This window comes from Rhamphochromis longiceps, linkage group LG20 (assembly GCF_057381845.1).
Source record: "Rhamphochromis longiceps isolate RC_006_pf linkage group LG20, R_longiceps_female_GT1.1, whole genome shotgun sequence".
Taxonomy (NCBI): domain Eukaryota; kingdom Metazoa; phylum Chordata; class Actinopteri; order Cichliformes; family Cichlidae; genus Rhamphochromis; species Rhamphochromis longiceps.
In genome coordinates this window covers 29,737,813-29,753,453 of record NC_140576.1, presented here as the reverse complement: position 1 = coordinate 29,753,453, position 15,641 = coordinate 29,737,813, and the positions used below count along the sequence as shown (strand labels likewise).

General features: G+C 40.7%; 1 protein-coding gene across 1 annotated transcript in view; it reads left to right on the top strand.

The window, feature by feature from the left end:
- plch2a (phospholipase C, eta 2a) overlaps positions 1-15,641 on the top strand; it is a 71,478-nt gene that overhangs the window by 6,024 nt on the left and 49,813 nt on the right. Inside the window, 4 exon segments of the mRNA XM_085394206.1 lie at positions 2,239-2,385; positions 7,827-8,070; positions 8,287-8,416; positions 14,677-14,847. Coding sequence (XP_085250332.1) covers positions 2,239-2,385; positions 7,827-8,070; positions 8,287-8,416; positions 14,677-14,847 — 692 coding nt within the window.

Sequence of the window (15,641 nt, the reverse complement as noted above, 5' to 3'; positions counted from 1 at the left end):
CTTCCCAAGGGATTTTCCAACATTGGCCAGCTACAGGATGTCAGCAAACATATTGTTCTTTTAGCTGACCTGCAGGGGAGGGTGAGCAGAGCATGCTTTCCTTTGCTGCGCCCTCATATGTGATTTAATTGTGTTTAAGCCAACCATAAAGCTGAGTGTGTTCCATCTTGAAATGGGTCTCTTTGAAAACAGTTTGATTAGATGTGTTGAAATGAAACATGCTCACAAAATGGACAGTCTGCTTGCTCTTCACCTTATAGACATCCTGACAGTTTCCCTCTAAAATCAGTGAAGAGCTGACTGTAGAACTCTCGATGTATGCAGCGATGACTGCTAGAGTGGATTTATTTCAGACTTGACAAAGGGTTGAAGATGAGGCTTTCGATGGGTTTCAAGGCATTGTTTTCAGCAGTGTGACAGTCTGCCGTGAGAGTCTGGATGCTGTGACAACAGATCATTTCATGGATAACTGCCCTCTGTTTGGCTAGAAGAGTGAAGATCCCCAGCTCTGTTACAGCTACTAGGCACTAAGAAATTTGTACTGGAGTTTGGCTGCCTTTAGTCACTTATACCCAATTTATGCTTGGTCGATGCAGCCCACAACTGCTGTGATTGGCAGGTTCAGCACCTGGATTTTATATTTCTCTACCAGCTGCCATTGCATATGAAACTTCATGACACGGCCACACGACAATTAACATGTAATGCATGTTATGTCCTAAGCTCTCCAAAGGTTCTCTACAGAAGTCTAAGATGGGCATTATAAGAATGGACTAAAATATGACCTACCTTATATGATTTTATCCTGCTGTGATGCCTCAAGCTCATGAAAGCACAGTGCACACATTCAGGCCAACTCAGAGCCATAAAACATTATTTTAAAATTTCAACAACATGCAAAATGTGTACACTTTCTTTGAGTAGTTAACGTTGTCCTGAAACACTATATGCACATGCTTTGATTTGCTGTAACATTTCTTTAATTCATGCATTCATCCCAAATCTGTGACGTCTGCTCAATATGTTGCAATATGTCATAGGGGGAAAGAAAAAACACATCACAGCATACTGCAGCATACTGCTGCAGCATACCAGCGGGCTTACACACAGCACACATAGCACACAACTGTGCTAGTGTTACTGTAAGTACTACTGTAAGGGTTTTATGTAGCTCTGCCATGTGGAGTACAGTAAAAATCTCACAGCTTGATTATGTTACGGGAGCAATTTGCTAGCTTGATATGGCTCGAGTCAGGTGGGGGTTTTTTGGGTTTTTTTTTTTTTGTTTTTTTTGAACAATTGAAAATGTTTTACACTTGACACTTAGACTTATTGACAACACAGAGCATTAGAATGACTTGACTGTTACTGTAAAACAGACATTCAAAATTTGTATCTAAATTGTAACAAAAATCTTTCATCAGAAAAACAGAAATCAATGCTGTTTCTGGTGTATGGTGTGAAAAATGTGTGAGTGGTGCAGCTCAATAGGCATGCTGTGATGAAGCATTGGTCTGTGGACATTGTTGTGGCTTCACTATTGATTCTTCAAAAAAATAAAACTTGTGTTCGCTTAAAGCCAAGAGGCCGCTCACTTCTTCTCTGCCACACAAGATTATCCAGTGCATTAGTTTCCATGATCACAGCGGGTCGTCTGTATGTCCACAGCTCCGTTTCTGCTGTACAAACACTATCTGCATATTTTTGGTGAGAATTTATAGCACGAACACTTTTAAGGACAGATTCCCACTTTCTTAATAAAAACAGTTTGCCTGCCTCACATTACCTTCAATGCAGCATTACTAATGCAACAGGCATGTTAGGTGTCCTAACATGGTGTGGATGTGTGAATGCGGATGTGGCCTAGTTTCCTGCATGCTGCTGTGAAAACAGTGGATGCTACAGAAAAATGAAACTGATGTGGTCAGGCGGGGTGTAACCACGGCACAGGGACATGTGGTTCCCACACCATCTAGTGTGGCTCTACTGTGATTACCACACCATTCACTTGCTTTGGAGGGAGCAATTGCTTTGCTTTACAATTCTGATGGATTTTGATGAACTACACATATATATATTCATGTGCACATACATACTTCTTGAATGAAAACATGCACTGTATGTACATTTCTGTTTCATGCTTTCCTGTGAATTTCAGTGCACATTCCAGCAGTTTCCCTTTTGACAATATTCCGTGTTTTCGTCTGTCTGTTTTGTTTTGTGTTTTCTTGCCTGCAGTGGAGAAATGCATGAGCTCCATGCAGATGGGGACCCAGATGTTGAAGCTCCGCGGCAGCTCCAAGGGACTCGTGCGGTTCTTCTATTTGGACGAACACAAGTCCTGCATCCGCTGGAGGCCGTCACGCAAGAATGAAAAGGCCAAGAGTGAGTGTTGTCTTCTTAAAGGCACAGTAAGAAAGCTGTGTGTCGCTACTCTGGGACTTTAAATATACACTGATCAAGCGTAACATTATGATCACTGACAGGTAAGGTGAATAACACTGATCATCTTTTCATCACGGCACCAGCAAGAAACTGAATAAATTATCAAAGTTCATGTTAGAAGCAGGAAAAATGGGGAGGCATAAGGATTTGGATGAGTTTGGCACAAGCTAAATAGTGATGGCTAGATGACAGGGTGTGAACATCTCTGAAGCTGTTGTGGGGTATTCACATTCTGCCATTGTCAGTATCAAAAATGGTCCAATAGAGCAACCATAGTTGACAGAGTCATGGGTGGCCAAGGCTCACTGCTGGTTCTGATAGAAAGCTGTCAGAATACACAGTCCATCGTGGTTTGCACGTGGGGTTGCATAGCTGCAGACAGGAAACGCCTGCAATGGGCATGTGATTATCAGGACTTGACTTAACGTCATGTGTGTATTACCTGGGAACACATGGGACCAGGAAGTATTACAGTAAAGAGGGCGTACATCGTGATGCTTTGGGCAATGTTCTGCTGGGGAACCTTGGGTTGTGCCGTCCACGTTCTCAGAATGGTTTGAGGAGAACAACGAGAAGTTCAAGGTGCTGACTTGGCCTTCAAATCAAATTCCATCATCTCAGTCCAGCTGAGCATCTGTAGGATGTCCTGAACAATCTGTGGAGGGCCCACAAAGGTATGTTTGAGCACACCTTTAGGGGTGTAGTGACAGCAAACTATGGACCAACATAATATTGGCAGGTGGCCTTAATGTTGTGCCTGAAGCTACCGGAACCATATTTTTAGTGAGAGGTGAGGCTTTATTGAAATTTCAGAGCTATTTCTACATGTTGTCCTTGCAAAGATATCTCAGCTCGATCGTCCTGAGTGTGAGCTACATCTTCAGTGAAGGATACAACATAAGGCCGGGCAATACGGACAAAGAATTCTATTCTGAAAGATCATATATTTATAGTCTGAGTGGCAGCGTACAGTCTTTTATACAATACCAGCACTTTGACCAAATGTAACTTTAAGCAAATATGTTAAAAGAATATATGAGAAGATTTATTCCTGCATGTCATTCTGAAAGCTGAACACAGACCGGCTTAGTAGTAGCAACAATACTGCTAGCACAATAGACACAAACTAAGTTGAAAGAAGAAATAAGAACTGATTTCAGGTGGATAACAAAAGAGACCTAAGGATAAGCAGATCAATGTAACTGGAGGAGGCCCAAATTAGCAGCAATACCAGAGTTTATAGAAAATACAGAAAAGTGGATGTCAACAGCACAATCAATGAGTATTAAGTATAAAAAAGTGAATAAGATTCATAATATTATTTCTTAGCTAAGTCTGAAGTAAACAAGGAGGAAGATATTACATGCTAAACAGCTGAAAGCTAAAACAGAGTAGCTTGTCATTGCAGAATCCAGTGCAAGGATAAAGTGTTTGAAGAGTATAAAGCATTCAAATGGCCTCAGATTGAGTCAGCAGCTTGTAAAGCATTGACTACTTATGCTTGAGAAGTGCACAGTCCCCTCAGTAAAGCTTCTATATAAGTTACATGAAAAGTGGAGAATGACAGCCTTTGAGACTGAAGACTAAGGAGGAGGATGGGCAAGCTTTGCAAAGCTGGTCGAACAGCATAATGGATCGGCCCATTAAAAAAGCTTTGCCTGTTAATAAGAAGCCAGTTATGGACTATTGTTCCATATGTTTCTTTTAATTTTTGGCACAATAGTATTATCATGTGCTTCTGAGACCTTTTGGTAATTGTTTTGCTTCCTCCATGACCAGTTGGGGTCAGAAAGGTACGAGTCACAATAGTAATATATGAGGTTACCTTTTATACATGCTCAGCATCTCAGATCTGCTTCAGTTTAACTGCTCAGCTAGAAACAGCAGATCATCTCCAAAGATCTTTGACAGATTCATGGTTAAGTGCACATTGTTCCCCTGTTTACCTTTCACTGTTTCAGGCTTTAAAGGTCTTATAGGTTTAACTCTTGCTCCAATAAATTTCCCCAATGGCCTGAAACACTTCCAATCCAAAAGAAAACAACAACGACAAAAAAGATTTGAGTGTTTTAGAAAAGAATCAAAGGGGATTTTCAGCAGTAGCTCTCAGTAGAAATGAGGTCTCATAGCAGCTTAGGGACTCGGTTCCCTGTTGCTCTGCCTGCTCCATCCCTGGATTTAATGAGCTTCTTAAGTCAACTTAATTATTCATCAGCTTTAATCTGCCCGCAGTGTCCTACACACAAAATAACACACATGCTCCCTTGAAAGTTAAAAACAATTAGAGCTTTATTTATTTATTAGGTTTTTTTTTGGAGGGGGTTGTGGTGGTGGGAGAACATCCTTTCTAAAAAAAACAAAAAAAACAAAACAAAAACGTTTTCAAATTAAATTAGGCAGTTTTTCATTGATTCAGCTCGGGTGCAGAGCTCTGCTCTGTGCAGGGCTCGCAAAATCGCTAGCCCGACGTCCCGGGGCTAGCGATTTTTTCCAGTGGGCTACCAAAATCTAACTCAGCCCTGCCCGTCAGGCTATCATAGGAAGGAAAATATGTCTATGCTTTTGCATTCTTTCGCCAATGTAGCTGAGTAATTATGTCATTGGCATCGATGAGCCACTGTCAATATGTGACATATTGAAATCGCGTTTGAATTTGCGCTTGTTTTTTTGCTTTCACTTTCATTTTGCAATCGCGTGAATGGTTTGTAGAGAGCAGCAGCACTGATTGGTGAGTGACGACTAATTGCGCACCATTTCCTCTGACTTCGTCTTATCACTCATTAGCTTACTGTTCAAACGCGACAAGTGAAATCTCTCGCAGCAAGCTTAAACATGTGAGAGGTTGAGTGCGCAAAGAATCGCTGACCGTTATGTGTGTGCGTGTGTAAAAGCAGCAGGATTTACGCTGGTATTTTAGTTCTGCTCAGCCAAATAAGACAGGTCAGGGTGAAGAAGTGACAGCCAAAGAAAAGCTTACCACAAAACGGAAAAGTTATGACAAATCAGACTATGAGGCAAAAAGAAAGTGCAGCTTTTTTGGTTTCATGGACAAAAGAATTTCTGTGGCTGGAATATGACAAGCTAAATAACATGATGTTCTGCCAGGTGTGTTGTGAGTTTCATTTGATTTCTGAGTCGACAAGCGCCTTTGTTACTGGGACTAGTAGTTTTAAGAAAGACCGCATCAGAACCCATGAGAAATGCAAGAAATGCATTATTGCCCAGTCTGCAGTATCTTTCCAGGAACAAACAGCAATTGCAAAAAACATACTAAAAATAAACCAAGCACAACAAGAACTCCTGAAAAAGCTGTTTAGAACAGTGTGCTATATTGCAAAAAGTGAACTACCATTGGCAAAATTTAGCAGTCTTTGCAAACTTCAAAAAGCAAATTTTTTTTTTACACAGTTCTTACAAGTTCATAGAAATTTCTGTTCAATTTGAACCAAGTATTTGAGTTGATGATTGTAATTTGTATACAGTTGTTGTGATTTTTATTTGAACAATTTTTTTGATGAATTTTTGTTTCCATTGCAATATTATACTTTAATGTATAATATTGTAATGGAAACAAAACATTAAAAAATTGCTTTCTTTTTTATTCGGGCTCCTTAAATGTATTGTGGGCTACCAAAAACTGAAGAATGCCTGCCCGACGGGCTACCAGAGATTTTGAAATTTTGCGAGCCTTGCTGTGGTCTACAGCAGTGACTTGCCCACAGACACACCCACTGGTTCAGTGTCACATGCTGAAGCCAATCAGCAGACTGTTAGGCTAACAGGAGTAGCAGCAACATGTAAAGTACCACTAACTTTAAGCATCTTCTGTAACTGATTATGGGGATGTGTCATGCTGTATCATACCGTCCTTGTATTCATTTTTACTGAAAAATCAGTCGATTACATGGTGTCAGCGTGTCATTAGCCCAAACATGGCTCAGAGCAAGAGCCACCTGTCAGCCTGTGATGACCAGAGCTACAAGAGATCGGGCCTCCACCAAAGCACAATACTGCTTAAAATATGCCAGGAAGCTGTTCCTGCTGAGAGTAAAAACACCAGACTTGTTTCAACACTAGTGGCATAAACAATTACAAGTGCAGCCACTCAACACTCAGCTGAGGATTGCTGCACTCCATATTACAGGAAGTGCAAATGCTTCATAGAAGTTACTGATGTGGCTGCATGGCAGAAGAGATGGGTTGAAGTAAGTGGTAAAAAAAAGCCCCACCCCACGTAGAAAAGTTTTATTTATGTGAGGATACTGTGCAGGCTCCTAACAACATACGAGGTTAACTTGCTGTTATTTATAAACTAAACATTTAAGCAGTCGTGTTGTACTTCACATTTCCAAGGTAAACACTACTAAGGCTACATTTCTGCTTACATTTCCTATACTTACTTTATACTGTGTCACTAAAGTTGCACAATAGTGGACAAAGAAGATGTCATTAGCCCCAATGGATGTTCCCAGCAAAGACGCTTCTCTTGCAAAAAGTGAACAAGCCACACAAATTCAGTGTCTGAGTGGCAAAAACATGAGAATATGCTTACAATTAAGTTAGCAGTTAACCTCAGAACAAACCAGAATTAAGAAAACAAAGAAATGCAGCAGACAAAATTACAGGAGAAGAGAAAATAAGTGGTTCCTTCCATCAGGAAACTGAAGTCATGTGATGCTCTGATGCTCCTATTTCTGCATCAGAGCATCTACTACAGATTGTTGTTGTTTTACGAAGCAGCAGTGTGACGACCTGAGGACAGAGATTCTGTCTGTGATGTGGTCAGAACTAAGCATCATTTGTTTAAAACTTGAATGTTATCAGTAATTAAGTGCCTGTTCTATCAGAGAGCGCAGGCACTTAACTGAACTTTATTTGTTTTGGAGTTTAAACCAATCCTGAGCTGTTAAAATGCTGAACTGTAGGTGAAATACAGCCTGCTGTACAAGCGTATAAATGGAAAAGTTGTGACTTGTCCGGTCCTTGGAGGAGGAGGACAACTGACGTTATCATCGCCATCATCAGCAACAGACAGTGATTCCAGACGTTCTCCTAATGCTCAACACTCTGAACACAGTTTACGCTTGTGCATAATTTATAAAATTATAGCAATAAGAAGAACTTGAATTTATTATAGTAACTCCCCCTGCGAGGTATGCAAAGAACACTAACAACCAGATGGCAGCATACACAACCCAGCAAGAGTAAGGCTCAAAATAAAGTTAGAAAAACGATACACAAGAACAAATGACTGAAAGAGTACATCAAATTATTATTATTATTATGAATATTATTATTATACCTCATGGTCTGTTTACTCCCATACTGTGTTAAAGTTACCTTATACCGCTAACTCACCGACTTGTTGTGTCCTCCAACAGTTTCCATCGACTCCATCCGGGAGGTGTGTGAGGGTAAGCAGTCTGAGATCTTCCAGCGCTATGCAGAGGGCAGCTTTGACCCAAACTGTTGCTTCAGCCTCTACTATGGAGAACACATGGAGTCCCTGGACCTGGTGTCCACGACTGGTGAGGAGGCACGCACTTGGATCACAGGCCTCAAGTACCTGGTGGCTGGGATCAGTGATGAGGACAGCCTTGCTAAGAGGCAGCGCACCCGTGACCAATATCCTTTTCATTGTACTGTTTACTTTCAGCCTCTTCACCTGTATCGTGTAACTGCATATGTTACATACTATAGAATTTCAAAACATTAATAGAGGGCAATTTAAAGCATTGACAGGCTGAACTGACCCATTGCACTGACGTTACACTGCTCTGGTTATAAACGATAAATGTGCTGAACTGTTGTGGTGACTTTCCTTAACCAGAGTGTCACCACATGGCTAAAGCAGACCTTCACAGAGGCTGATAAGAATGGCGATGGCAGCTTAAGCATCAGCGAAGTTCTCCAGCTCCTGCACAAACTCAATGTCAACCTGCCCCGACAGAAGGTCAAACAGATGTTCAAGGTACAGAGCAAATTAACCTGAGTGACCTCCAGACTCAGGAGGACCGTACGGGACACAAAGGCATGTGTGGGCACATGGTTTAGTGAGGTGTTTAAAGACCAATAGCACTTTGATTTATCGTAGCACTGTGAATGGAAAACGTGTCTTCTGTCAGCAGCTGCTGAAATCAATCTTTCTCACAGTCAGAGCTACAGTCGTCATGTGCTAACCCTGTGGCTGGGCCTCACCTCCCTCAGTCACTGAACTGGACTCATGGAAAGAAATCTTTACACAAATCTTTACGCAAAATTGCAAAAGCAATTTTAAAAATGTGTACAGCCAAACAATAAATACTGATCGTGTACGTACGATTTATTAGTTCAGCTCATAAATCTGATCATTTTACCTTCTGAAAACTGTACAAATGTGTAAAACTACATGCAGCTCTCTCTCGGTCACTTACAAAACCTTAAATATGTGTGGACGAATCACCTGATACGCACAGTGTCCACCATCTGTTTTGAGACAAATTTAATGCTGCCATCTTCTCACCGATCCACAAATGTAAGATACATTCAATTTCCAGTGTAAAACTGGGACATCTGAGCTTCCACTGCATCTTAGTTTGGGGTTCTACATCTTGGTTTACGCCTGTGGATCATATATAACTCTTTTGAGGCACTTCTCCAAATCTCTTTGTGCTGCTGGTTCCTGTTGGAGCATTTTAATGCAAGTAACTGACAAATAATATGGCTTCCTATGTGGCCCAAGATATCTGTGCTCCATTACTGCTGAGTATTAAGTAATAATGAGCAGGTATGTATGGCAGGGAGTGACATCATATTGACATCTATGGACACTAATTGCGGTGACTATGACTGTTATAAACCATCTGATACTGCAATGTGTTCTTTCTTTGCATTTGCACAGTCATCAGACAGATAGTGTTTTTTGGTCAAAGATGTTGTTAACACTGCTAAGAAAGTTTGGAAACTCTACATTTCATTGTTTTAAATGGTCACCTGTTTACAATTACCCTGAACCTATCAAGCCCAGCACTGGTGTAGTGGAGCTACTACTACACCAGATCTGTCCTGTGAGTGACGGTCTGTAAAACCCATCTGAGCTTTGGCCTGTGTTTTGTCACAATTTAAAATACAGAGACTCATAGTTCTGCCTGTGGGGAAAATTCAAGTAAAAAATTCTAAATGGACTGTTTATTCCCCACCTATGCTTTCTGGCATTCACATGTCTAATGCATTGGGGAACAACCTGCATATATTTGGATATTTGGCATGCAGACTGGAGAGGCCAGGGGTCGAACCACCAACCTTGCGATTAGCAGTTGACCTGCTCTACCTCCTGAGCTACAGCCACCCCGAGGGCAGGGTCAAGGTGCAGCTAACAGCTTGAAATTGCTAACAAGCACCACCATCATCTTCTGCTGCACTCATGCCTGCTTTCGCGTCTTCTGATGCAAAAATATTCCACTTGTATCCATATCCAACCTCGATCTCCCTGCACTGGCCAGCTTTATAGGATTAGGTAAATTATTCAATGCATTGGATATGAGGCTGAGAGCTAGGGGGGAGATTATGCTTTTAAATTAAAATGTCCACATTTGATATTATTTGGTACAAATTAATTCCCATGTATAAAGTGAACGGTTGTAGTATTCCTTTAAAGAAACCTCACTCCAGAGGCTGTTGGTTAATTTACTTACAGCAATGCAACAGCATCTACAAGTGGATGTGATCCATGACTTACTAAGCTTGCTAGTGCAAAGGCTAATGCAGCTTGTAAAATGTGTAAAATATGATCCACTGTCAATCCAGGTCAAGAAAGGTGTTACTAGGTCACATGAGACAGCAGTGTGTGAGTGAGCAGGGAACAGACTGTGACTAATATAGATGTTGGCTAAAGGATTAGTGTGCTGAAGGTTGATTTGGCCCTTTTAGCCGGATTCCTGTCACTAAGTCAAACGATCTATTGACAGTCAGCCATATGGTGCTGCTGGGACACAGATGGCCTCTGGCGTATTGCAGGTGTGTTCTGACACTGATGAGGATTTGTGTGTTAATGATCTCTAAACTCATTCTTTGGTTTAATCTACTTACAATGAAGATAAATAATAGTGTCCTTACCTCTTTCTCAGTGTGTAGCGATACTACATATGATCACATTACACACGTTAGTGAATATACTTTACCACACCAAGAATGAACAGTAAAAGGCACACAGAGAGAACAGATAAAGCAGTGCAGTCATGTAAATGAGGGTAGACCAGTGCACCACAGACTTCATCATCAAATCTAACCATAAATAACTAAACATTTCCATGGATGTATTAGTAGTATTGTATCAGACAACATTACTTTTCTCTACTTGGGGAAACTAGCAAGTGAATTTTCAGTAAAACTTGTTAGAGGGAAAAAGTTGCAGTGAACCACTGTGGAACAGGGCAGGTGGGTGTGCATCCAATTAACTTTTTCCATACGAACACCATGGATGCCCGGGTTACAAATGAATAAGCTCTTGTCCTTAAAGACAGCGTTTATTTACCCAGTGGGGCAATTTTTTCACTACTTTTGATTTTACCTTTAAAAACTATTTAGCTTGCCTTATTTGATATCATTCTTTTCACCACATCCTCACATGTCTAAATTTATAGTTACATATACATACTGTAGAGAACTGATCTAAACCACATAAAAAACAAAAAACCTGAGTAGGAAATGGTTAGATTTTTCTTTTACTGTAAAAACCACAAAGATGTTTATTGAATCATCTTCATAACTTGAAATGCAACTGTAATTTGTAAATTAAAAAACTTCTGCATAAAGTAAGCCAATACCTCAAGTCTTTTTTTTTTTTTTTTTTTTTCTTTTTTTTTTTTTTTGGACAACCATTTAAAAATATTCCTACCGCTAAAATTACAGAACAATTAAGATGCGACGCAATTTATTTGTGCCACTCTAAAAATAGTTTCTGTCCACCACAAGACAGAGGAACACATCGCAGGGCTGAAACCTGCCGGCCTCACATCTCAAAACTCGTTATCACTTGCTCTCTCACCATTGTCACTCCTAAAACGTTCTTCTCTTCAAGCATTCAGCTTGGTCTGCTGATCTGCTGTGTCCAAAGTCCCACTAGGTAACCAAGCCCAGTAGGACTCCTCCTTCAGTTTGATGGCTCCCTTCTCCCTTCACCTTTTTGGGCTCCTTGTAGCAGCCTCAACAATAGAGGTGCAGAATGTGGTCCATTTGGACTTAATGTCCCCAGCCATTTCAGAATGCTGTTGATGTTTTGCTGGAGGTGGGAGTCGAAGATCTCACGGACCTGGTAAGACAATACCAGCACATTCTCTGTGCTGGTAATAAATGCATGAACTAGTTTTTCAGCATCACTCTGAGACAGGATATTTCTAATTTTAGAGATGTTGCACAAATGGAAGAAAGCAGTCTTACATATTTGTTTAATATGTGAAGGACATGTCCTGGTCAAAATGACTCCAAGGTTCCTCACAGTGTTACTGGAGGCCAAGGTAATGCCATCCAGAGTAAGTTGTTTTTGTTTTTTCTGGATAGCATTACCTACGATTTTTCGGGCTGGGTTTTATCTGAATTTCAAAGCAGAAAATTAGAGGTCATCCAGGCCTTTGTCTTTAAAAACATTCCCACAGTTTAACTAATTGGTTTGTTTTATCCGGTTTCATGGATCAATAACATGAAAACTAACTGTACAGCCAGATATGAGGTTGTGCTGAAAAAAATGATGCCAAAGAAGGTAAACTGTTTTTAAAACCGAAAAATAAATGTGAAGTTAAATTAGTGAAAAACTGCCAAATTCATCCTGGACCCCAAAGGATTAATGGCACCGGAAAAATCCAAAAACATCATTCTCATAAAGCCCTGATGTGTCTTTTGTCCTGTCTTCTTCTTTTCACCCCAACCAGTTGTGGCAGATAGCTGCTCCTCCCCGAGCCTGGTTCTGCTGGACGTTTCTCGCTGTTTAAAGGGGGAATCTTCTCGTTCCTGCTGTCACCAAGTGATTGCCAGAGGGTTTTCTCTGTATTGCTGTAGGGTCTTAACCTTACAATATAACGGGCAGTGAGCAGTTGTGATTTGACGTTATATAAATAAAATTGAACACACATGGTTTATGTAGCTGAGCCACAGTCAGCAAGCCTGAAAAATACAAGATTCATTGACAACCATACAAAAAGCTGCTGCAACAGGCGTCCCTCGCATGGTACCATCTGATCTAGCCTTGTTGTGTATTTGTTCCAGGAAATGGAGACCTGTATACATTTGTAGTGACAAAGCAGAGCTACATCGTTATTGACACAGGTTGGATGTAACAGCTGGAGGTGTTATTGTACTAAATAAAATGTAAAGAAGCACGGCTCTTCAGCAGGGGATTTGCTCACTGATTAATCACAGTGGAGTCTTGCACATGTGCATGTGGGGTGCAAGCTTTGTAGGAACAAGAAGCGGCTGGACTGATTGGTGAATTAGTGGATATTAGCTGTCGAGTATATTGGTTCATAAATAAGAAATGGGAGTCAGTAAGGCTAGAATGATGATGATGCCTTTAAGCTGCATTTCCCTTACGTGCTGTTTTCACTGTTTACAAAGAACAACACAAATATTATTTAATTTACTGCATCACACGTGACAGACTTACTTTAAATGCTGGACCTAAATTCATTTATTAGACAGATTTTATATAATCCCATAAATTAACTTGTTACAGCAGTACAACAGACTGAAGGAAAGGTGAATTAGAATAAAACCCTACGTGGCCCTGTGTGGGAAAAGTGATTGCCCTTAGTTATAACATAAATGAACTGTGTTGTGTCACATCTTTGGAAAGCCACACCCAGGCCTGGTTACTGTCACACTTGCTGTCAGTTACCCAAATAGGGCTTGCCTGATCAAGTGGAATATTCAGGAACAAGTGAGAAACTAATTGAGGTTATAAAGCTGTGGGACTCCAGCAAACCACAGTCGTAATATTTCTTTTTAATATTTAAATGTGTGTCATGATCTGAAACATTCAAGTGTGACAAACATATAAAAAAATAGGAAATCAGGAAACATGCAAAGACTTTTTCACACCACTGTATCCTAAAAAAATTCAATTTCAACATAATTCAGTTTTGTTTTATATCATCTACAGCAGCGGTCCCCAACCTTTTTTTCGCCACGGACCGGTTTAAGCCCGACAATATTTTCATGGACCGGCCTTTAAGGTGTCGCGGATAAATACAACAAAATAAAACTAGTACCGGTACCGACAAAAAGAAAATTTATTCATAAAACACGTGAAAAGACCAAGGAAAACCGAGTAAACGACAACAAAATAACGCTGAAAACCGATAAAAACCCTGAAAACCATACATTTCACACCTGAGCCTCAACTCTCGCGGCCCGGTACCAAACGACTCACGAACCGGTACCGGTCCGAGGCCCGGGGGTTGGGGACCGCTGATCTATAGCGCCTTTGGGTCAGGGAAGGTGTTATTTTTAAAATAATAATAATAATAATAATAATAGTAATATTATTATCATTATTACAGGTTTTAATAATTGTATCATCGGTGGTGAGTTGGATCATTTGGAGATTAAAGATGCAGAGCTGGCTTGGCAGAGGCCCCAGTCCATAAGATGTTTAGCTCCCACTGCCAGCACAACTTGGATGGGACTCTAACGGAGGCTCGGTACATTGAGTCTGAACATATTATTTGGATAAAAGTCTTGAATTTACATCACTTAAGATATTTGGTACAAACTGATTTGAAAAATGTGGCAGCAACAACCCAGGCCTTGAGGCCCGGTGTCCTGCAGGTTTTAGATCTCACCCTTGGTCTACACACCTGAATCAAAGTATTAGTTCATTACCAGGCCTCTGGAGAACTTCAAGACACGTTGAAGAGGTCATTTAGCCATTTAAATCAGCTGTGTTGGCTCAAGGACACATCTAAAACCTGCAGGACACTGGTCCTCGAGGCCTGGAGTTGCCCACCCCTGCCATAGAAGCATGTGTATAAGTCTCTAATGTTGTGAGCCCAGTGTGCATGAAGCTGCTCTGCAGACAAAAGACAAAATCAGCTGTAAATATCACAATAATCAATTCTGATCTTTTATTATTATCTAGTAGGCAAACAAGGAAACTCTGTAGTCCTGCTTGAAGCACTATAAAGAGTATTAAGTATTGCAGTATTACAGTATTAAGACAGTTTTCTAACACTGGAAATTTGTCTCGTACCTGATGTGTAGGAGGCAGACACAGATGACACCCAGGGAACTCTGGGCTTTGAGGAGTTTTGTTCCTTCTACAAGATGATGTCGACCCGCAGGGATCTGTACCTCCTCATGCTTAGCTACAGCAACCACAAGGACCATCTCAACACTGATGACCTGGCCCGCTTCCTGGAGACTGAGCAAAAGGTACAAACTGGTTCTAATGGGACTCAAAGTTACTTTGCTTATTGAAGCGGCTCTTTTTTTAAATTTGTTTTGTTTTGTTTTAAATTATTTCTCGTGGTGTTCTTTACTGTGAAAACCCACAATGCTACTGATCTGCAGACTTAGAAAATAGAGTTGCACCAGTCAGTTTACTGCTGATCAGAGCCAAACTAAGATGTTGCTGATTGTGCTTTAAATCCCATATCCTGCACTACAGCAGGTGGGCACATCTCTGTGAGTCTAGCTACAAATTATCACCTCAAACGTCTACACACAATACACATTAATGACAAAGTGAGAAAAGTTTGCTTGAAATTATTGAAGATGTATTAAAATAAAAAGCAACAGTAAAGTGTGTACATAAGTATTCACAGCCTTTGCCATAACAGTCAAGACTGAGCTCAGGTTCATCCTGTTTCCACTGATCATCAGTCGGATGTTTCTAGAACGTGATTGGAGTCCAGCTGTAGTAATTTCAGTTAATCGAACACGATTTGGAAAAGGCCCACACCTCAAACCTGATGGAGCTGTTTTTCTTAGCTTTGACGTTATGGGTTGTTGTGCATAGAATTTCCGTCGATGCAGACTCCAAACGTAAAGGTCCCGGCCAGATGGTGGAGTCGAATTCAAGACTTCCTTGCTGTGAGGCAACATTGCTTACCACTGTTACACCATGTACAACAGGAGTCTTGTACTTCAGTCCTCGAGAGCCGCTGTCCTGAAACTTTTCCATGTGTCCCTGTTGCAACACACCTACAATTAGTATGTCATTAGCA